The 22800-nt window shown below is 35.0% G+C and overlaps 1 protein-coding gene across 11 annotated transcripts in view; it reads left to right on the top strand.

Moving 5' to 3' along the window:
* Nucleotides 1–22800, top strand: part of EPHA6 (EPH receptor A6) — a 780034-nt gene that overhangs the window by 109807 nt on the left and 647427 nt on the right. For 3 of the 11 annotated variants that reach the window (XM_070243949.1, XM_070243946.1, XM_023623978.2), the window contains exon 3: nucleotides 5963–6083. The exons of the other annotated variants lie outside the window; for them this stretch is intronic. In XM_070243949.1, coding sequence (XP_070100050.1) covers nucleotides 5963–6083 — 121 coding nt within the window. The remainder of the gene's footprint in view (nucleotides 1–5962; nucleotides 6084–22800) is intronic. 11 annotated transcript variants of the gene reach the window in all.

The following is a 22800-nucleotide window of genomic DNA, read 5'->3' as shown; positions in this document are numbered from 1 at the left end:
ATCAAGTAATCTGCAAAATTCTAAGGTTTTTGATACCAATCGTTGCTAGGAGTAAGTTGTACAAGGGAAGAGATTTTTATGTGCTTTGCTTATGACTATGCTAAGTATCCAAAAATTACTTGGCAAATAGTGAGCATGAAATTAATAGTTACACTTCTGTCAGCACCATATAAGAATCTGCTTCAGCAAATCTAGTAATTTTTTTAATAGTGTAAAATTCTGCAAGTAAGATTGCTTGAAATAATGCAAATGTGTATATTATGTACTTGCCACATGGTTCCCATTTATACAGCAAGCTCACCCTTGTCATTTTATAAACTTGTCAGTGATGCAACCCTGCATTTTACTCAGTTGATTTTTTTGGAACTTAATGTGTAGCTTTAATATTGGGTTTTATTATATTAGCCAATTTAAAAGGCTAAAAGTGTTTTGATTTGTAGTACTTTGTGTGCAAGTTGGTCATTGGAATTGACCATTGGCATGTCTTTTGTGTAAATTGTCTGATCTTGCTTTTTACTATGGCCCTTGCTTTTTCTGTGGCCCTTGCTTTCTAGATGTTTCCCATGTGTGTCTTTGAACTTCAGTCCTTGATACAATTTTAATGATCATTAGCTAAATATTTCATCCTATGAGTTAGATCCTATTTCTTCATCCTACTCTGTCACACTAAGAAAAAAAATGCAGTATTTATAACCAACCCTAAAAGAGGAATAGCATAATGCCAACAATGACATTTTAGTAGTGTATTTATAAAATGTACAAAGCAAAAAGGAAACAGAAGCCACCTCATGAACATCCTTTGGTCAGTTGTAATATTTAAACTTTTCAAGGAGTACTTTAATGTTGTTATTATATTTTTAATTTGATGCCCTTGACTTTGAAATAACTCAGATTTCTAATATTTTCCAGAATTTAATGCTCTTGTTAATTCAGGAACAAGCTACTTTTCCAACAACTTTACTGCTTTTGTGACCATTTATAAAATACTTTATATATTTGTTTTCAGTTTGGTTTCATAACAAACACATGATGTCTATAATTAAAATCTCCTAAGTTCATAATTTAAAAAAGAAGCAATAGTTTTCTTTTTATTTGTTTTTCCTGGAATTTGCTGAGCTTTCTGAATCTGTGGGTTTCTCTGTGGTGAAATTTAGAAAAATTTTTGTCGTCTTTTTCAAATAATATTTCTGCCCCAGTCTCTCTCTCCTTTCTATCTGGGGCTCCAAAACCATGTGCAAGTCGTCTTCTTACTGGCCTCAGGTTACTGAGGTTCTATTCCATTTTTTTTTCAATCTTTTTTTTTCTCTTTATACTTCAGTGTGGGTGATTTCTATTAACCTGTGTTTGAGGTTCACTGATTCTTTTTTCTGTTTTGTCCAGTGTGCTTTTAATATCATCCAATGGCTTTTTTATTTCAGCTGTTGTATTGTTCAGTTCCAGAATTTCTTCTTGGTTGCTTTGCTTTGTTTTGCAGTTTTTATGTCTTTCCTGAAATTCTTTATATCCTCATTCATTATAGTCATCTTTTCTTGTAGATTCTTTAACAGATTTATCATAACTATTTGTCCTCTCCACTAAGTTCAACATCTGGTTTGTCTATTTGTGTTTGATTCACAGATTTTCCTCTTGATACTGGTCACATTTTCCTGTTTATTCATGTGTTCAGTAAATTTTTATTGTATACTGGATATTACTGATGATGTATTTTAGAAACAGGATATTGTAATTTTTCTCTAAAAACTTTAGTTTTCTTCTAGCAGGCAGTTAAATTACTCATAGATCTCCTTCATTTTTTGGAGGCTTGTTTTTAGGCTTTGTTCGGGATATTTCAGTCTCTTATGGTTTTGTATTTAGTTGTGGAGACAGTCTTTTAGTCTGGAGGCAAGGTCCTTGTTCCCAATGCATAGCTTTACTGGTATTTCCATGGAAAGCCAGTTTTTACAAAGCTCCGAATTTGTTGGGACTTGACTGCAAACTTACCTCCCTGGAGGCACGCAGCTGCTCAAATCCCCACTAAGCTCTTCCAGGCTTTCAGCTATTTCCCTCTGACTGTTTTTAGTCTTGCCCAGCACAGGACCACTTTTAGAGTCAGCTAAGTGTTGAGGGGTGTGTACATGCAGCTTTTGGACTTCTCCTTCTCTGGCTCTCCACAGCCGCACCCCAACCCACTTTCCAGCTGCTCTGAAAGCTGAAAAGTCCACCCTCTGGTTCCTCAGTAGGAGGGCAATACACTGCAGCTCTTCCTCTCCCCCTCCAGCCACCCCAAACCCTACGTTATAGTCAGAAGAGTGTCCTCACTGTGGATAGGTCTTCCAGAATGAGGGACTCCTCCAGGCTGATCACTTTTCTTTCAAGGTTCTTATCTCCTTTAGCTTCTACCAGTCTTCGCCTCTTCCAGTTTCTTCATCCTCCCTCTCCAGAGTTTTCTCCTATTATTAGCAGAAGACTTAGTGCAACGTAAGCTATTCTGCCATTATCAGAAGCTGAAAATATCCTAGTTAGTTTTTTCAACAGTCTTTTAAAATAACTAACATCTGATAATAACATCTCCTTCCTCCTGCTTGTCATCCTATCATGGCTTCATGTTACTTTGACCTTCTGCCAAAATGATATGTAGATATTTTTATTTAATTTCTTCTTTTCTGGGAAGTTTTGCATATCTTTAATATCATGCCATACAACTAAATGAAATTTAATCTTAGAGCTTGTTTTGCTTTATTTTTAGGTCAGAAAAGCCATTACTTCACCAAGAGTGCACTGGAGTTATCTATCTAGGATGGAGCATCTGGAGTAGGAAAGTCCCAGTGTTCCAGGAGTAGTGTTGCACCCTACCTGTAGACTGCTAATGGGGACAGGAGGAGGAGATGTGGATTAGTGTCCTTTCATCTCCCAGACTTAAGGACCTAGTTCAATTTACACCTGAAAGCATCTCAAAATCAGCAGGCACTTTGATCACCTCTTTCCCCTGCACTTAGAATATGTGCACTGAGTTGGATTTGGAAATTTACCCTGAGACTCCTTGTGTTTTTAATGGCAACTCAACTGAAAACTCTGTCATTTTTCTACCATAGCCACTCCCGTTGTCACACATTGAATTTTTCACTGCAGGCTAATGTTCCTTAAAATGTACACTGGAGGGAGATGTCCCATGGCGTTTTTCACCAAAAATAGGGTCACATAGCATACCACTCTTGATAGGAATTCCTAAGTTAAAGTGGAATTTTATTTAAAGACTCTGAAATATTTTTCAATTATAAAAATAAACAATCCAACACAAATACACACACAAAATTTAAAGTTCGTTATCTCAGATTTTCCAAAATTTATTTCACCAAAGAATCCTTTTTTGGTTATTGTCTTGTTTTCCTCTCTTCCTGTTGCTATGCAGAATTATTCTGTGTGCCCCTGTTAAGTTCAGGGTGGTCTCGGTTCCTCCGTGTAACATTACCCATTGTCTTCTGTTGGTTCTCTATTACCGTGTGAGCTAACTAGACACTCACTAGGAACTTTAAAACACTTATAATAACCAGCTAATTGTATTAGTCTTTATTTTATTCTGTAGTGAAGTTTTTAATCAACAGTGTTTATGAGCTTGCCAGCATTCTCTTAATTTGCTTACTCATCTTAATACCCAAGTATCCAATAGCCTTAGAAAATTCCACCTTCCTTCCTTTCAACTGAAGTTTTATAGTCCGTTTCTTATAAGATACTGCCTTAAATTGGCTAAAATAATTTGATATTTAAAATTTTGCTAGTATCAACTAGTACATATATATATGTACATCTGTCTAATCATTTGATATACTCTTCCAAAGAGAAAAAGGAATTTACCGTTTTTCTCCTGTTATAGCACCTGCGGCTTGTGAACGCTATATTTAACTGCTAAATTGTGGAAAATGAGGTTTTGCTGATTTCACCTGTATAATATGCCTGATTTGTCTGTCATCTTTAAAAAGGTTTCTCTTGGACTGTGCTTTTGTTCAGCAGCAAACCTTTCCCTGTTTTTTTTTTTTCTTTCACAGTCTGCTCTTTTCAGTCTTTGGAATTCTGCTTGCTTGTGCAAAGTGACAACCTGTTGGCCAGAAACTTATGAAAATCAAACTAATTTTACTGTAATTGCATGTTTTAACTTTGACATCTTCAAACTTAAAAGATATATTTTAACATTGAATCCTTCATGAACTCTTGTCAACTTAGTTTTGTAGATAAATTGGAAGGATTTCATTTGCTTATGTTACAACTGATCTTTAAGACATCCCAACTTCTATTTTGTAGGCTTTTTGTCACAACCAGCTGTCTCTGAGCATACTTTCAATTCAGCAGGTTTTCTGATTGTTCAGCGTTAAATTATTTTCTTTAAATGTCTGCAATATCATGTTGGTGAACACCTTCACCTTAAAAGTTTCTGTTGTTAAATCCCAGATTAATTTTTTCTCAGAATATTGTACTGTTCATGCTAAAATAAGTTATTAATAGTTTCCCTTCCAAAATGTGAAATATATTTTCCTGTTTTAATGTGGCTTTGAAAAGACCAAATATAGATTTCTAGAATAATTATGTAAAATATGTCAAGCAGAAATAGATATTTCTACTGATTTTATGTTTTATTAAGCAAACTACATGTTGAGTAACTATAATTTTACTGTCTGTATGTATAACTCTTGTAGTCATATTGTGAGTATAGGAATATTTGTAAAAATGAGTTTATAGTATGTATATTATTTTACAGTGTTTCAAGTATTAGTGAAGTTTAGATAAAGGTATAAATTTAAGAATGAGTAATTAGATAGACACATGAAATTGAAATAAGTATTAACAAATTAAGTACTATAAGGGATTCACAAAATTCAAATGTCTTTTCCTGAAGGACCATCAATCCATGAAAACATAGGTTAAAAAAAGTCCTGTAAAAACGATAGCTTTAATATTGTCTTTGCCCCTAGTATTATAAAACTTAGTCTTCATTACCTGTTTTTTATGTAATAGCACTGTAAATAATAATGATACCATGTATCTTTTATATCTACTTTCAGTTGTAATGTAGGTATTCAGATAATATTGGTTCTGTAATGTCCAACCAAGTCTGTATGAGTTTAAACAATCCGGTAACATTGAGAGCATTTCCATTAGTGCTTACTGTTTTAGCAACCTCTCTTCTTGAAGTATTTGTTACTATGTTCATTTTCACTAAACCTGAAGGCAATACTCACATTAATAGCATTTTTATGGATTTTATAAAACAATTGTAACTAAATTATTAATAATTTTACTGCATGTTAGATAGTCGATACTGGGGAAAAATCAAGTAAAAATATATTTTTTATATTGTAACTAATTACACTGATCATTTGAGCAAATTAAGGATGATATATATCTGCCAACATACAGTCTTGCTTTTCCATTCAAAATTAGAAATGTAAGTAGTGATATTTTCATTTTTGGTAAACACTGACATATAATTATATGACATATATATATAAAACTATACTGTGAAGTGCACATGGAAATAATTTTTATTTATCCTTATTAAACAATGCATTTCATTTTTTCTAGACTATATAACAGCATATAATATTCAAATATTTTTGATTTCCAGCTTACAAAGATAGCACTTCAAAAGTCTTAGATTATTCTGAAGCATCATATTTTATTTTATGGAAGCAGTACCATCCTAAATAGTTCAGTGTTCCTTAGAAATCATTTTTGCATATGTGTAGTTGTAAGATGCTTCTGATCTGACTCACACATGTATATTTTCAAATATAGCCTGATTTGAGTTAATACAATGATACAATGTAATTATATGTATCTCAAGTATATTGTTAATTTTACATAGGAGGACTCAGTAAAAATGAATACGTAGTGTCATATCATATAATGCCTTCACTAGGCAACGTTGCTAAAACAGTATGGAAAAAACCTCCTAAGGAAAATTTGATATAGCTTTCCTATGCTTTTCCAGACCTATTTTCAACACTGCTAAAAAGGGGGGAAAATTCAAGAAGGCACCGAAGAGGCCGCCTCACCAGACCCTGATGTTCCCTCTCCTCTGGATGTGCATGCTGCAGCTCCATAGGAGCCAGGTTGGAAAAGTTTCTAGGAAAACAACATTTTCATTAATAGTATATATTTTTAAGTAGAAAGATTATTTTTCTATGACATTTTGTCTTTTTAGACACCAGAGTTAAGTATGTTAAAAAGTCTGTGTTTTCAGCTTGAAGATAACATTTATTTCTTGTTATTTTTTTTAAAATATCAATGACAAACATCTGGACTCTCAAAAATATTTTTGAAATGTAATGGCTTTAAAGCATACAAAGTTAGCTAATTAAGAAATGTCACGGTTCTATTTTATACAAACTTAAGCTGCTATTAATCCATTATAATGATAGAGTATGAAGTTATATTATTATAAAAATTTTATCAACTTTGTCAAGCTCTTCTGTGTATACTACATAAATGGCAGCTGGTAGTTTCTGTAGTGCTCTTTTTTCCTATACCTCAAGCTCAAGAAAACATCTATTATTGCTATTGATTTTAAGTGAAGGTAATAAACATTTATCCAATGTTGTTATTTCTCTATACCTGGGAGGGCTCTGGAGAAACGGATCAGTACTTAGCTAAATAACCTTAAAAGGGCCTTTTTTCTTCCTAAGACTAATCTCAAAACTTAAATTTCAGATTTTGTATAATTTGAAAGTACAATGAATCTCCACTCAGAATATTGAAATGCGTTGCAATAAAGAGGAGTGATAGTAATTCTGTGAATAGAAGTTGCACATAATAATTATGAGTATAAATAATGTATTTAAAAAAAACGCAGTCAAGACTTTTTAAGATATAATTGCCTAGCTATAATCAATATATAACCATGAAGAATTAAAAAAATAATTTAACTTTGACTATAGGAACATAATTAAAGAAGAAATAAGTGAAGTTAATTTTTAAATAAAAGATCTAAGAAAAGCAATAAATAATATCCCTGACATTTTTAATTCTAAAATAATAGGTGCACAAGAAGTAGGAATTATCTTTGCATGTGTAGAAGAGCTGACGTTAACTAACATATATCCAGATGTTCACTTAATAAAAGTGCGGGTCCTCTAAAGTTTAGGACAGCCCTCTGCTTATAATTCTCTTGGTAACTTTTCAACAGAAATATATACAGTAGTCTATACTTGATTTATACCCTTACACATTTTCCTTGTATTATAATTATTGTTTCTAGGGAATGTGTTTTTTTATTCTTCTTTTTCTTTCCTTAGCATTAAATTGTAAGCTCCTTGAGAGACATGATCATATCTCAATCGACCACTTATGCTTCTGTCTCCTACAAGATCTAATAAATTGATTTTCACATATTAATTACTTAGAAAGTTTGTTGATAGAATTCAGTATAGAAAATCAGGTGTTAAAAACAAACAAATACTTGGCCTTTAAAGAAGTGCTTTATTGACTTATTTGAAAATAGGCCATAGATTCCTAACATTTTGTGTTAATTCAAAAGCATTTATGAGTACATCTGCCTGGAAACTGTAAAGCAAATTTGGTTTATGTTGCTAGTCTCTTTTCTTAGTGGCCTAAGACAATGCTCATTTGAATAGAATTAGAATGGTGGTCCAAATTGTATTGTAAAATCCTAACGTTTTCATCTTCCATTCAGTATATAGTCAATGAGACTGAATTTCCAGTTATCAGCTTTATTTAAACATAAAATAAATAATAATGTAGGGTTCTTTGCTTTTTATGAGACAAATCTGTCTGCTGCAAGTTCAGTAGGTATGGTATGGATCAGCAAAACTGAAAAAAGACAAGGCAGCAATTGTTAAGGGAAAAATAGACTAAGGAACAAAATTTTCTAACAGGTTGAGATTGAGAAAAAGGAACTTCTTTATGTTGTTAATCAGTAAATAATTTGAATTATTGTGTTAAACAATTTTTTTTTTTTCAGTGAGAAGGATCATAAAGAGATCACCTTCAGTAGTTCATAGTAGCAAGTGCAGATAAGCTAATAGCTCTCCAAACAACTGCTCCCAATGGATGAAGCCAGTCTCAAAGAGGCTGTAAGAAAGGATGATAGTCCCTTAGAAGCAGTCTGGGGACTGAGAGATAATTTAGTTCAGCCCTCTCATTTTGTCTCATGATAGGGACTATATCTATGTCTATATATGTGTATGTATGTATACATGTATATACACACACACAGATATGTGTATGTGTGCACATGTACACGTGTAAACAGATGTGTATGTATCTGTTTGCATGTATATATAAACACATATATACAGACACGTGCAATCATATTAAAAATTGTACGTGAAAGACAAGCTAGCAGCCTATATTTTCCTGGAGAAGAAACTGTAAATATTATCTATTAACTGAAAATAAAGGTGATAAAGAAAATGAATATAAGATTTTGGAAATTGTCATTGAAATGTAAGAAAGATTAATTATGCAATTAGTGATATATGTTTTTTCTCTGATATTGAGTTTTACCCTAATGCATAATCAATTGTATTTTATATATCAGCATATAAATATGCTGCAATATGTTTATCTCTTTCCAACTACTACACGTTTTTCTATAAAATCCGTTGAAAAATTATCTCTCTGTTGTCTCTATTACCTCACTGTGAAAGAGCTGTCTGTACTTCCCATCTTATCTCACAGAATCACTCCAATTAGACTTTTGTCCAACTGCTCTGCCCAAACAACTCAAGATCACCTATAACACTTACAGTGTCAAATTTAGAAGTTCATTTTCAGCCTTCATCTCACTTGAATTATGAGCATTTATCACATATAATAGCTACCTGTTCTTTGAAACAGTTGTATCGCTTGGCTTCCATAACATCACTTTATTTTGTTTGTTCTTTTTCCTTTTCCATTTCCTTGGCTAGTTTCTCCTCCAGAGATCAGTAATTTGACTCTTACATTGCCATTTGATCCATATGGTCTTATTCAATCTCAAGACTTTAAATATGTTAATGAATCCTCAATTTACATTTCAGCGTGGACTTCTCTGAACTCAGACTTGTCTATCCAGAATGGATATCTGTCAGGAATCTTACGTCACATATCCAGATCTGAACTCTTTGTCCACCACCTCAACCTGCTCCCTCCACAGTCATCACCGTTTTGCAAAGGAGAAGTTCTAGCATTCCAGTAACTCCAGACAAAAGTTTAGAGTTATACTTGATTTCACCGTTTCTCAAATTTTATAATCGATTCTACAGCAAATTTCTGTGGCTTAAACATGTATTCAGAATTTGATTGCCTTTTAACACCATTATTGTTTCCACTCTGGTCCATAATACCATCATCTTTCCCTGGATTAATGAAATAATTTCCCACGTAGATTTATGATTCCATAATTACCATCCCTCCAATAGTCTATTTACTTTTGTAGACCTATGCTGTCCAGTATGGAGCCCCAGAGCTGATGAGTTCCCTGAAATGAAGTCATTTTCATTCACCCTTTCTTGTCTGAATTGCATATCTGAACAAATTGAATGAGCATCTCACTTGTATATGACCAAGACTAACAAAAGTTGTGTAAGCCAGATATTGGAGTTAGGAAAGGTTCCCAATTTATGTTCTAATAAGGAGCATATATTCCTAGCCTGAAAAAATAAAAATACAGACCTGTATGACTTTGGTCAGAACATTTAACAGTTCCCTATGTACTTTCCTTATCTGTAAAAGAACTAAAATTATATTACTTACCTTTATAGATTTTTTTAGTGTTAAGTAAAAAAATAAGCGTAAAGCATTTAATGCAGTGCAAAACAGTAATTATGGATTTAGATCCATAATAAAGTGGTGACTATTATATGAATCTATAATTACCAGTAAAATTGATAGAGTGAAGTTGAAAACTTTAAATATATCTTTTTTTCTTTTTTTTGAGGAAGATTAGCCCTGAGCTAACTGCTACCGATCTTCCTCTTTTTTCTGAGGAAGACTGGCCCTGAGCTAACATCTGTGCCCATCTTCCTCTACTTTCTATATGTTGGACGCCCACTACAGCATGGCTTGATGAGTGGTGCCATGTCTGCACCCAGGATCCGAACCCGTGAACCTTGGGCCGCCAAAGTGGGATGTGCGCACTTAACTGCTATGACACCAGGCCGGCCCCAAAAACTTTAAATATATCTTAAAGGCCACAGAAAAGTGAAGGAGAGCAAATTTGCTATAGTTAAAACCATTACGGTTCTGATGCACAGGAAATAATATCAGACCCCCAAATTATGGCAAAACTATAGTAAATCAGCATTTTCTCAGTAAAATTCTCCATGTGATTTTAAAAAATGGAAATCTGTACATGTTTTTGATGGATTATTTTCCCCTCACACTTTTAAATAAGTACAAGAGCAAAAATTGTGATTTTTGTTTTCACTTTGGTAAAGTGTACTTTCTTTGTTTCTTAAAATAGATATCCGCATTTAAAAATTGGACTGCTTAAAAGATCCACTGTTTTCATCTACACTTTATATGCTTTGTCTGTCCTATAAGTCACCAAGGAAACCTTCTGTTATTGCTTATCAACTACCACATAAAAGAAACTGAAATTCTTTGTGACTACTCAATCTCTTTTCTGTTACAGTTCATGTCTGACCTTTGTGTAATTTTATATATTTTAAAATATATTTCAAAACTTATGGATCAGTGCATTCTTTAAGCTCTAGGAAGATAGAGCAAATCTTATTGATGTTACTTTCTTTCCCTTAAAGTTAGGAGAAGAGATATTAGATATTTAAAATCAATTTTAAGAAAAAATGCCAACAAGTATTTAAAATGTAATTACATTTTAATAAAAATTAATTAAAGACATTTCATATTATAATATAGATTCATGGTGGAAGGAAAGTATTAATATCTAGTTAGTGATTTTTTTTTCTCTGTTTTCAGACATGCTTCCTTGCACCACAAATTCAAGGAATTTATAGATGTATACTTGATCCAATATTGATGAGAATCTGGCCAGGTTTTTATTAAACCAAACACCTATACCTAATTGTCAAGATGGCTTACTGGGTAATAATTAACCAGTATTGATACACCAGAGAATTGGAGCAAGATACAAAGGCTTAAGGGGCCCCAGAGCTGAGGTGTTTCCTGAAATGAGGCTCTCTGCACCCAGCCTCCATTGCCCTTTCGACTCTGTGTATCATAAATTCTGAGTGGAGGGGACATTTGGAAGCCCTGTCTTGGAGTCTTCTGCTCTGCTCTTGCCTGTTGCAGTGTATGGCTTTTGTTGTGTACCCTATCCTTTCATAACACTAAACAAGTGTGGTTTTAGATGAAGCCTTGGTGTTATTGTGTCTGTTGCACTTGATTGTTAATTCAAAACGAAGAACACTGCAGCTTATTCATAGGCATATTCCAGGTCGAAGGTAAGTGAGAGTCTGGCCAGGTTACTCATTGATAAAGAAGGAGTTGTAGGTAGTTTTTCACTTCTTTTAAATTTAATTCTAATATAGGATTTAATTGAAATTATTAAAATGAAAATGATAACATAAAACAAAAGTAGCTACTAGAACTAAAAGGTCTGAAGTATCTAGAAAGGGAGTATAATATACCTGATGACAAGATGGGCTATGGCATGGTTCAAATCTCTTCTCTGTCATTTATTGGCTGTGGAACTTCGGAACCTAACCACTCTGTGCGTCAGTTTCTTTATTTATAAAGTTAGGTTAATAATAATTAATGACTTCATGGGATTATTTTGAGAATTAAATGAGATTTTATGAAAAGGGCGTATAATATGCTAAATAATGTTATCTATTAGTACATGAAATTAAACCTCTATAATTAATAGAAATTGCAAGAGAATGATATAAAGTTAAAATAGGTAACAATTTTAGTGACTAAAAAACATTAAAAGGGGAGGAACAAAGAATATTTGGAATTAATTTTATTCCTGAAATGTTTAACTTAATGCAAATAGGATTTTAAACTGTATTTTTTTTTGTTCTCTCCCTGCTATTCAAATGTCTGTGTTTTCACCACTTTATCCTCTGTTTTTCCTCTACTCTTAAACTTACTCTCTCTAGGACATGGTGATATATTAATTTTCTGCCAATGTCTATGATGTCTAGCTAGTTCTTCACTATTACACGTTGACGTATTTTACATTGGAATTAGTGATTTAAGAGAGGTGGTGGTACTTAACTATAATTTTGTTATAATTTATACCACATTTATTTTTTATTCTTTTACTGTTCCTTGGTTATAAAGTATATTTTAGTGTTGACTTCTTGGCTTTTTATTTAGTTAAGAACTGATATTCAGTGTTGGAAGTGGCATCATGATAGTGAAAAAAGTTCATTTCTTATTCTTTAATTGCTTCACTGTTTCAGATCTCATTTTTTTTTAAAGATTTTATTTTTTTCCTTTTTCTCCCCAAAGCCCCCCAGTACAGAGCTGTATATTCTTCATTGTGGGTCCTTCTAGTTGTGGCATGTGGGACGCTGCCTCAGCGTGGCTTGATGAGCAGTGCCATGTCCGCGCCCAGGATTCCAACCAACAAAACACTGGGCCGCCTGCAGCAGAGTGCAGGAACTTAACCACTGGGCCACGGGGCCAGCCCCTCAGATCTCATTTTTGAGAAAAAAATTAACTGAGAAATTCTCTGGTAGAAGGCAGATTTTCTCCAGCATGGTCAATATTTGTCTTACAGCCAGATACTAGTCCCATAACATCTATTTTTCTATCCTGCATTGCGTTTTATGTATCACTTGATTTAATTCCCTGTTCTAATATACTTTATCTCATATTTGTGAAATAAAGAAATCAAAGTGTGCCCTCTTTAGTTTTATCTTTTATTTTTAATGAAGATAAGCTTATTTGATAAATCAGTAATATTACAAAGTACTCATTACTAGCTACTCAGTTATTGATACCTGCTAGTAAAAAGGCACAGCATTCTTTGCTGAGAGAATTCAAGTATTTAAGAGACAATCCCTGACATTAAGATGCCTGTCATCTAATAGACTGTAAACTCTACAGATCATCATAATTCGGTTTTATATAATGTCTTATTTTGTAGTTTATCAAATATCTTTGCTTTTGGAGATATCCTCATATCAGTTCTGTCAAGTCATTCAATGTTCTTTATTGTACAGATATAGAATTTGAAGATTAGATAAGTTTAAGTAAATAACTTAAATTTACTCAAATCAAAGTGTTGAAGCCATGGTTAACATCACATCTTTTGATTGAAATTTCCAGGTTGTATCATGCAACTCGTTTCTTTACTTACAAAAATGGAAAACAATTCACTGAGTCTATTATAGTAAATGCATAGTCCATACGTTTACGGCAATTCAGAAAAAGAAAAGATCTCTATGACCTTGGTGGTCATGAAAAGTAGTGTAGTCTCTGAGGAGGAAGAAATATAAGAGTTAGAGAGAAGAGTCAACTTACTGTTTCTCAGCCACCTAGAAACTGTGGTTTACTTGGTTCAAGTTGAGGGCAGAGAAGGTGGATAGGCATAATCCTGACACCTAGGGTTCTTGGAGAAGTTAATCCTTTCTCTTCACCCAAGCTGGGTACTTGTCCCATTGCTCTATGCTATACCAGGATGCTACACCATAGTCATTTAGCATCCCCAGATATACACATCCAGACAAGAGAGTGAGCTAGTTGTGGTCTGAGCCTTGTGTTGAATGGCCTGATAAGCACCACTGAGCGCATTCAATAGTACATGGTAGGGATGTTACTAAACTTACTTTCTATCATTCAGTGTCAGGGTTAGGATTTGAGTTCAGGATTTTCCAGATTTTCCATAGCCTATGTTTTTCCATCATACCATGTAAGTTAGGTTTACCATGCATTGTTGTATGCTAATCAAGTATTTTATTTTTTAAAATGAGAAATAGCATTTGGATGTTCAATTTAGTATTTATAATCATGGAAAAATGAAGTATAAGATTTACAGTTCTAATTATTAAATCACTATCTGTTGAGAACTTTTATCTGGAAACTCCTTTAACATTAATTGAAAATTGCCAGTCAGTTATCAGAACTACATTTACTTCTAATTTAAAGACTTATCATGCATGTTATCATCTCTTTTTTCCAGTAGTGAAGCAGTTTCAAAATTGTTTTAAAAGTTGCAAAACTATACATGCCAGCAATAAAAAACTCAAATAATTCCAAAGTCCATGAAGTAAAATGTGAAAGCTTCTAGCTCATGCTTTCTTTCGTGGAATTAACTGCTGTTAAAACTTGATCTCTCTCTTGCAAGCCTTCCTTTTAAAATAGAAATGGTCCAAGTCTACACATTTTTATGCAGATTTATGTTATCTCACTTCACAGTCTATCGTGGGCAACTTTCTACATCAGCTCGTGCTGATCTCATATTTGCCGTTTCCTCGTTCTCTTATACCCTGTATCCAAACTGTTAGCAAGTGCCATCAGGCCGACCTTAAAATATATCTAGAACCATTACCTTCACTGTCTGGCACATAACAGGTTGTTAGTAAATATTTATTGAATAAATTGTTGAGTGATTTGAATGATTAATGAGCTATATTAACATCTGTATATATTCTGAACTATAGATCAACCATAATTTTTCCATTGACCTATTATAAATACTTCATTTGTCTCTAATTTTTCACTATTACAAGTACTGCTTAGTGAACGTTTTTACGATATATTTCCATAGGGCATATTTCTAATAGTAGAAATGCTGTATCAAAGGGTACAAAAACTTAATATGTGCTGACAAGGTGCCCTTCAAAAAGATGGATCATGTGTATCTTTGTAATACTGAGTGTTTTTATCCATGGGCATGCTATATCTCTTACATTTGTTCAAATTTCCATGTATTTTAGTGAGTTTAATTCGTACATGGGAATAGACTGGATATTTATACTATGCATGAGTTTTCAGTGTCTATGCAATAACTATTTAAGGTATTCAGTAATGCATATTTTCGAAGGAGGCAGAAGGAAAACAGTGTTTGGTATATGAAGAATTTCCACTGAAGTCGTGGAAGTTAGGGTTGGTTCTGTTCAGTACTTGCATTAGCACTCCCAGTCTTTTCTTAACTTATTTTTGGTAAATTTCAAGGTTAATGGCAAAAATAAATGTATGAGCTAAAATGAAAAGATATGGTAATGAATCTGCGGAAGCAGGCAGAAATTTTATAAATAAGGGTCGAGTTTGGTACTTTTTATTGAATATTTTTTATTTTAACCTTCACAGACAGAATTTAATGATTTAAAAAGATACATAATGAAATAGTCATTTTGTTATCCATGTCAGTAAATCTAATATCTGCCACCTTCTCACACATTATGCTAATGACTTTTCAGATGAATGCGTTTTAATTAAAAAAATAGGAGTCACTTGAAAAGTGTTAGGTTAGGAGCAAATACAAACCGGTTTGTGTGATATCAAAAATGTTTTGAAGAATCATTTGCTGGTAGCTCTGAGGGATAAAAATGTTTAAAACATGCCTTTTTCATAGTTAAGTGCATCAGTATTCAGTAGGAAATGAAGAAACATGCCCTCTGCATTCCTGGGCTAATGTTTCAGCAGGTTGGTGTCAAAAGGTTGCTAACTAGAAAATGTTCCATGTTGTAAAAAGAATATGAAAGTAAATTTTAGAACATTATTTAATACATGTGAATCTCTTTACAGGTATCTTCCTAATAAGTCTTCTGAAGAAGTGACAATCCATGCACATAGAGAAGTGGCTTAGAAATTGGTAGTTAGAAGGAAGTTCTCCCTTTGCATTCTCCCCTCTCTAGGAATGTTAGTGAGAAACTGCTAGTAAGAGGCACATGGGTGATAGTAACTATTCCTGATGAGTGAATCAGACAATTTAAGCACATCCAGACAGCTCTGACCCGTTGGACTGACTGAACTGCTGCTCACCAGCATAATTCAAATGATACAGATAATGCATTTATCCCAAAGCTGGAAAACAACTATCAGGTTTTTGAGGTTCTGGGAAGAAATCTGATGGACTCTGTTGGCATTTTCGTTCCCTCTATTTGAATATTATGACTTTGGAATGAAAAGAAGATATGTGATGCAGACAGCAAATTACAGAACATAGAATTCCATAAAGAGGGCTTCCTGGCAAGCTAGACGACACATTTCACAAAGACTTGAATGGATTAATTTGGCAGGATTGTCCTTATGATTAGGAGGCATTAAAATAAAGCTTAATAAAAAGGGAGAAGAATTTGTCCAGATAATTCCACAAACCTGTGACAAATAGAAATGGCAAGCAATAGGGTATATTGGAGTATATGAGGAAGCCATTTGGTGTAAACCTAATTTGGCCTGACTTTGTTTTTCCAAAAGGGCCTGACATGGCTGTTGAGCATGCATTGCATATCTGCTTAAGCATTTGCTATGTCCCAAAGGCAAGAACAAATGCCCTTAAGATAAAGATGCAACTTACCCTCCCATTGGCATTTCCTTAAGGAAAAGTCTCCCTAGGCTAGGAACTGATTACTGTGACCACCCAGCTTGAGACAACAGACCTACCAGCCTACTGTGTCCACCAGGACAGCAGACCTAATACCTGCTGTGTCCATTAATCACTGTGCCGACAGAGCAGGCTCCTGACTATTGTAAAAGGGACATTTCAATCATATGTGAAACATCCTCTTTGAGGGTATATAACCACTCTGTACACCCCACTTCTTTGGTGCCCTTCCATCCTTGGGGAAGGAAGGCCCCGTGCCATGGTCCTCACATTTGGGCTCAGAATAAACTGACCCAAATTTTCATTTATAGATTGTTTATGGATTATTTGCCTCGACACCTGGTACAGGAGCGAAAACAAAAGGTATAGAAAATCCAATGAGTGATGAGAAAAGTAATGAAGTAAAATACTTATGGACTTACCTGTAACTGTATTGAATACAGCAGGACTACTGTGCAAAGTGATTTGGAAAATAAGTGAATGCTGACAAGGAGTCATTGAAAGGAATTTGGATAACAGTAATGCACAGATTGGTGGATCAAAATGTAAGATCCAAAAAAGGAGGGAAATCTCTGAAGTTGCAGAGTATTTGGAGAACATAAAAGGGAGAAAAAACAAATGTTGACTATGTTGGGTGGCTAAGGACATTATCATATTACACACACAGGTTCTCAATTTAATTTTGAAAATTTGAACCAAATAAAGATAGAAAACTGAGCCTCTAATATCTGGAAATCTTTTCATATATGCAGAAACATGCTTTACTTACATTTAATGGAAGTCTCCTGTTTCACAGTGTAAAAAATATGTAATTAGGAATATATCAGAGACTCAGAGAACCTTGTAACTAAAACAATAATAGAAGTTATTAATTTTCAATCACTTGTTAATTCTATCAATGTAGCACTGAATGGCGGTGTGAAAATCATGGAATCTTTGGGAGTGAATAACCAAGTTATGTTGGAATTCTCGTTAAGTAAAACAACGGGGTTGGAAAGAGTCATAATTTAGTTATGTTAATTTTTGTTTAACTTAAAGAGACTTCTAATGGTGCACATGCATGGGATCTCCCCCTGGAACTGAACTATTAGACCACAAGAAGGAGAGGAAACGTAGGACAGCTATGCCTCATAGCATCTAGTTCAAGAGAGCCTGAAACCTCAGCAGTGGGAGTTGGTGGGCCTGTACTCTCTTGTTCTCCAAAAATGTAACTCAACTATTCATTGAAAATTGGATTCTTTCTCCATGCTCTACTATCATGCTTCCTTTAAGATTTTGATTTTCAGTTCTGCTTTTTACTAGTTCTCTGACTTTAGAATATGTTACTTAACTTCCGTAAGACTTAGTCTCCTTATATGTAAAATGTAAATAATTATATTACCTACCTTATAGGATTTTTGTGAGGACTAAAGGTGATATTGCATGTAAAGTCTTAACACAGTGGTTGTACTCATTTAATAAATACTATTAATAATATTGATCAATACTTTATAATATTGGTAATGATATTTATTAAATGATTTAGATTAGATTTTCTTGTACTGGCTATTTTTTCTGAGGAAGATTGGCCCTGAGCTAACATCTGTTGCCAATCCTCCTCTTTTTGCTTGAGGAAGATTGCCCCTGAGCTAACATCTGTGCCTGTCTTCCTCTATTTTGTATGTGGGATGCTGCCCCAGCGTGGCTTGCCAAGCCCTGTGCAGGTCCACGCCCAGGATCTGAACCTGTGAACCCTTGGCTGCCGAAGAAGAGCACACGAACTTAACCACTACACCACTAGGCTGGCCCCCAGTCTCATACTGGATTTTTGCGTGGCATTCTTACTGTATATGTTTGTTGGAGGGAGAGATGGATGATAATGGACCATTCATGAAGTACACATTTTTTTATTTCTGTTGCCAAAATTCACAGTCTTCATATTCACATAGGTGAGTCTCTGGCAATACTGTCTCATATTTTTAAAGAGTCACTTTTGCTCCTCTAGCATTAGTAAATGGATCATGAGGGAGCAAGAGTGAAAGTAGGGAGCCTAGTTCGATGGCAGTTGCAATAGTACTAGGAAGAGGTGATGATGTTGGCAACACAGATCACTCTTGTACTTTTGCCTTGATGACCTGGTAGATTGTGGTTGCATTTCCTAAGATGGGTAAGGCTGGCAGAAGAGCGAGGGTGCAAGGATAGAATCAAGAGTTCTGTTTCAGCAGTGTTTTGTGATGCCTATTAAACAGCAAAGTAAATATGTCAAAAAGGCTGTTGTATATATGAGTTTGGAGTTCAGTGGAGAGGTCAGGGGTCTAGACATAAATTTGGAAATTATTGGCATGAGGATAATGTTTAAATCATCAGACTGACTGAGATCAACTGGTGACAGAACATAGACTTTAAAAAGTAGTGGGGGTAACTTGTGGTTTTAGACACCTCAGTATCTAGTTCTGTGTAAGCTAAACTTCCACATTGCTGTCATGGTCTTCATAATCACTGTATATAATAAACTTTCAGATTTACTTCCAAGTGCTAACTAGTTTTGCCACCCACACCCTACCCCGCATCCTGTGTTTCTTAGTTCAAATTTCTAGAAAAGAATATCTGGTTGACCTTCATCAACCTAATAGTTCCTGACCATTAAGTTAGGGTCTTACCTCCCTTCACTAACCTGAATGACATTCCTCCAGATTAGGAACCAATATTTTCAATATATACTGCATATTAGATATTCTGCTATACATCGTACGTGTTATCTCATTAAATGATTGAAATAAGCTTTGAGATAGGTATGTTTAATTTTATTTCTTTGATTAAGAATTAAGGCTCAAAATAAATCTCCCAGATCACATAGCTTGTAAATTATGGAGTTGGTATTTGAAAACAAGCCTATGTATCTCCAAAGTCTAAATTTAAGAAGAAAAACTTATAAGAATTTTAGACCTGGGGCTGGCCCAGTGGCGCATAGGTTAAGTGCCCACGTTCCGCTTCTCGGCGGCCCAGGGTTCACTGGTTCCAATCCCGGGTGTGGACATGGCACCACTTGGCAAGCACCATGCTGTGGTAGGCGTCCCACATATAAAGTGGAGGAAGATGGTCACAGATGTTAGCTCAGGGCCAGTCTTCCTCAGCAAAAAGAGGGAGATTGGCAGTAGTTAGCTAGGGCTAATCTTCCTCAAAAAAAAAAAAAAAATTTTAGCCCTGAGTTACTTATAGCCATGTTTACCTGTATATGAACAAACTCCATATACTACAAAGCAGACAAAAGCCAATAAAAAGACACTAGAGAATAGGGCTGAATATTCTAACAACGTTTGAGTTTTGGAATCCATTCTTCTCTGAAACTAGCTGTATCCTTTCCTTTTCTGAGGTACTGTGGAAAGCAGTCAGTTCCACCTATTTCCTTATGATTGTTCAACTTGCAGTGAAACTGTCTTAAATAATAGAGACATGATGTACAACAGAGAAAGGGGTGAATATTATTATTTAACATATTTATTAATGTTATTAAATTAACAAGGGTATAATTCACATATTATAAAATTCACCCATTTAAAGTGTACAATTCAGTGATTTTGATATGTTCACAGAGTTGTGCAACCATTATCACAATGTTTAGAATGTGTTCATCACCTCAAGAGGAAATTCTGTACCCATTAGCAGTCTCTCACCATCCTGCCCCACCTCACCCCGCCCAGGCTCCAACACTAGGCATACAGTCTACTCTCTACCTCTGTTGCTTCTCAGCCTTTGGGCTAAGATCAAGTTACTTTCTACCTCTATAGATTTGCCTATTCTGGACATTTCGTATAAATAGAATCATATCATATATGTGGTGTTTTGTGACTGACTTCTTTCACTTAGCATAATGTTTTCAAGGTTAATTTGCATTGTAGCATGAATTTCTTTTCATTCACTTAGCATTTATTTATTCTCTTTTATTGTCAAATACTGTTCAGTTATATGGATATACCACATTTTGTTTATCTGTTCCACTTTAGGCTAGTATAATAATGCTGCTATGAACATTTATTTATAAGTTTTTGTGTACAAGTATGTTTTTATTTCTCTTGAGTATATAACTAGGAATCACATTACTCTGTGACTTGGTAACTCTGTGTCAAATATTTTGAGAAATTGCCAAACTATTTTATAAAGTGGCTATACCACTTTGCATTCCCACCAGCAATGTACGAGGGTTCCGATTTCTCCATATTTTCACCAACATTAATTATTATGTCGTTTTGTTTGTAGCTATCCTAGTGGTTTCACATTTTAATTTTGATTTATGTTTCCTTAATAGTTAATAATTTGAGAGATTTTCATGTGCTTATTAGCTAATTTTCTATTTTCTTTGGGGAGATTTCTATTCACATCCTTTACCCATTTTTTAATTGTGTTGTCTTTTTGTTGTCTAGTTGGAAGAGCTCTTTCCACTGGATACAAGTCCCTTAACAGATATATGATTTGCAAATAGTTTCTTCCACTCTGTGGGTTATTACTTGCTTCATGATATCATTTTCAGCACACAAAATTTTAATTTTGAAGTCTAGGTAATCTATTTTTTTCTTTTGTAGCTTGTTCCTTTGGTTGCATATCTAAGAAACCATTGATTAATCTAAAGGTACAAAGATTTTACTCCTGTGTTTAAGATTTTTATAGCCAAGGCTCTTACATTTAAATCTATAAACAATTTTGCATTAATTTTTGTGTATGGTGTAAGAAAGAGATCCAGCTTCATTTTTTTGCCTGTAGGTATCCAGTTGTCCTGAATATTATGGTTTTTGTTCAGTGATAAATACATTGCTCATGAAGTGGGGTAGGGTGGATGGGCCTCTACTTGGGGAGATTAGGGAAGCTTTATTTAAAATGTAGCATTTGAGAGTTTCCTGAAGTGTAAATAGAATTTGGATGGGTAGAGAGGCACCAGGGAAGAGAAAGATAGGTGTAGGTGGAAAAGAGAAAGGAGCAAAAAAGGTAAAATAATTGTTTCACTTTGGCTACAGCATGGTTTGCAGAGAAGCTGGACTGTAAGTATAAACAGACCCTGAGAAAATGATTCAACTGCAAGAAATGTCTTTGAGGAGTGCCCAGGAGTTATCCCCCTTGGAGGCAAGTGAGCTGTTGTATTTGTAAACCAGTTTTCTGGAGTCCTGTGGTTAAGGACTGCTTGGGGACGTGTGTTAATACCCCAGAACTGGCATTATGGATACCTTTATCAAAGGAACTTGGCCCTCTCTTCAGTTGATGGGCTTGGAGTGCAAGAACTAGTGAGTGCAGAAAGTAGTCTCGGATAATGATGTTACTGTCAGAGCTGACATCAGCTTTGATGTCACCTGGTCTAGAAATTCTTCGGTTTTGTAGGTTCCAGCAGGACCTTCATTGGTTTCTCATTTATCTCATTTCTGGGGACATCGTGATCTGTTAGCCAATGTCACTGATCCCTGTGTGGCAGTACCTCTGGTTGCCGTTCAGGCTTGGCTGCCCATTTTGGCACTTGGAACAATTACATCCACCTCCCCTCTTACAATTAATTGTTGCCATCTGGCCTCTGCCAGTCCAAAATTCCATCATTCCTATTGAAACCAGGGAACCAGTTTCATAAGCAGACCCCCAACTCCACCTTTAAATCTGGGCTATAGAGGACAACCACAGGGGAGTTTCTCAGGATGGGCTGTTCTCATTAGCACATTCCTTTTAGCTCCAGGGAAGAGTTTGTCTTCAGAACCATCCCAAGAATATAGTCAGCTGGTGGAATCTCTAGTGTTATTTAATAAATCCAGTCTAGCATGCTCATCTCTGAACTTTTGAGCCTTTCACAGGTATTTTTACCACTTTTACTCTAGGTCATTATCACTCCCCCACCCCACCCAATTACTGCTTCTAACATCCTAACAGCATATGAGGACTGGCTCCAAGTATCTTTAAGTTCTGGGTCATAGGTGAGTGGTCCCATATCATTCAGTTCTCTTTTATCTGGCCTTATATTCTGCTGTCTCTTGTCCGATACTCTTGAAATCCATTCACAAGCATGTTTTCACAGTTCCTGCTTCTACAGGGCCTGCAGCTGTAGAGGCCAGAGCCTGCAGCTCTTTAGATCCATAATACCTCCCTCCCAATGAAGGGAGAGTGCTTCCACTGTTGGGTTACACTGAGGGTTGACTATAGCTGTTGGCCTAGAATCCTTGAAGGAGGTGGAGAGGGAAATCTGAAGCGGTCAGGCTTCACCTTGCCAGGTATCTACTTGTGGCAAGGCCAGTGCGTGTCCCCCAGGCAATGGGGAGGCTGTTGTCCTCCAGCAAGGATGAATGTGCCAGTTCTGCAGGCCCACAGCTTTTACAGAACCCTAGGGATTCAAGTTCTTA

This window comes from Equus caballus, chromosome 19 (genome assembly GCF_041296265.1).
Source record: "Equus caballus isolate H_3958 breed thoroughbred chromosome 19, TB-T2T, whole genome shotgun sequence".
In the NCBI taxonomy this organism is placed as follows: domain Eukaryota; kingdom Metazoa; phylum Chordata; class Mammalia; order Perissodactyla; family Equidae; genus Equus; species Equus caballus.
The sequence above is the reverse complement of the archived record's forward strand: the minus strand, read 5'-3'. Positions and strand labels throughout refer to the sequence as shown.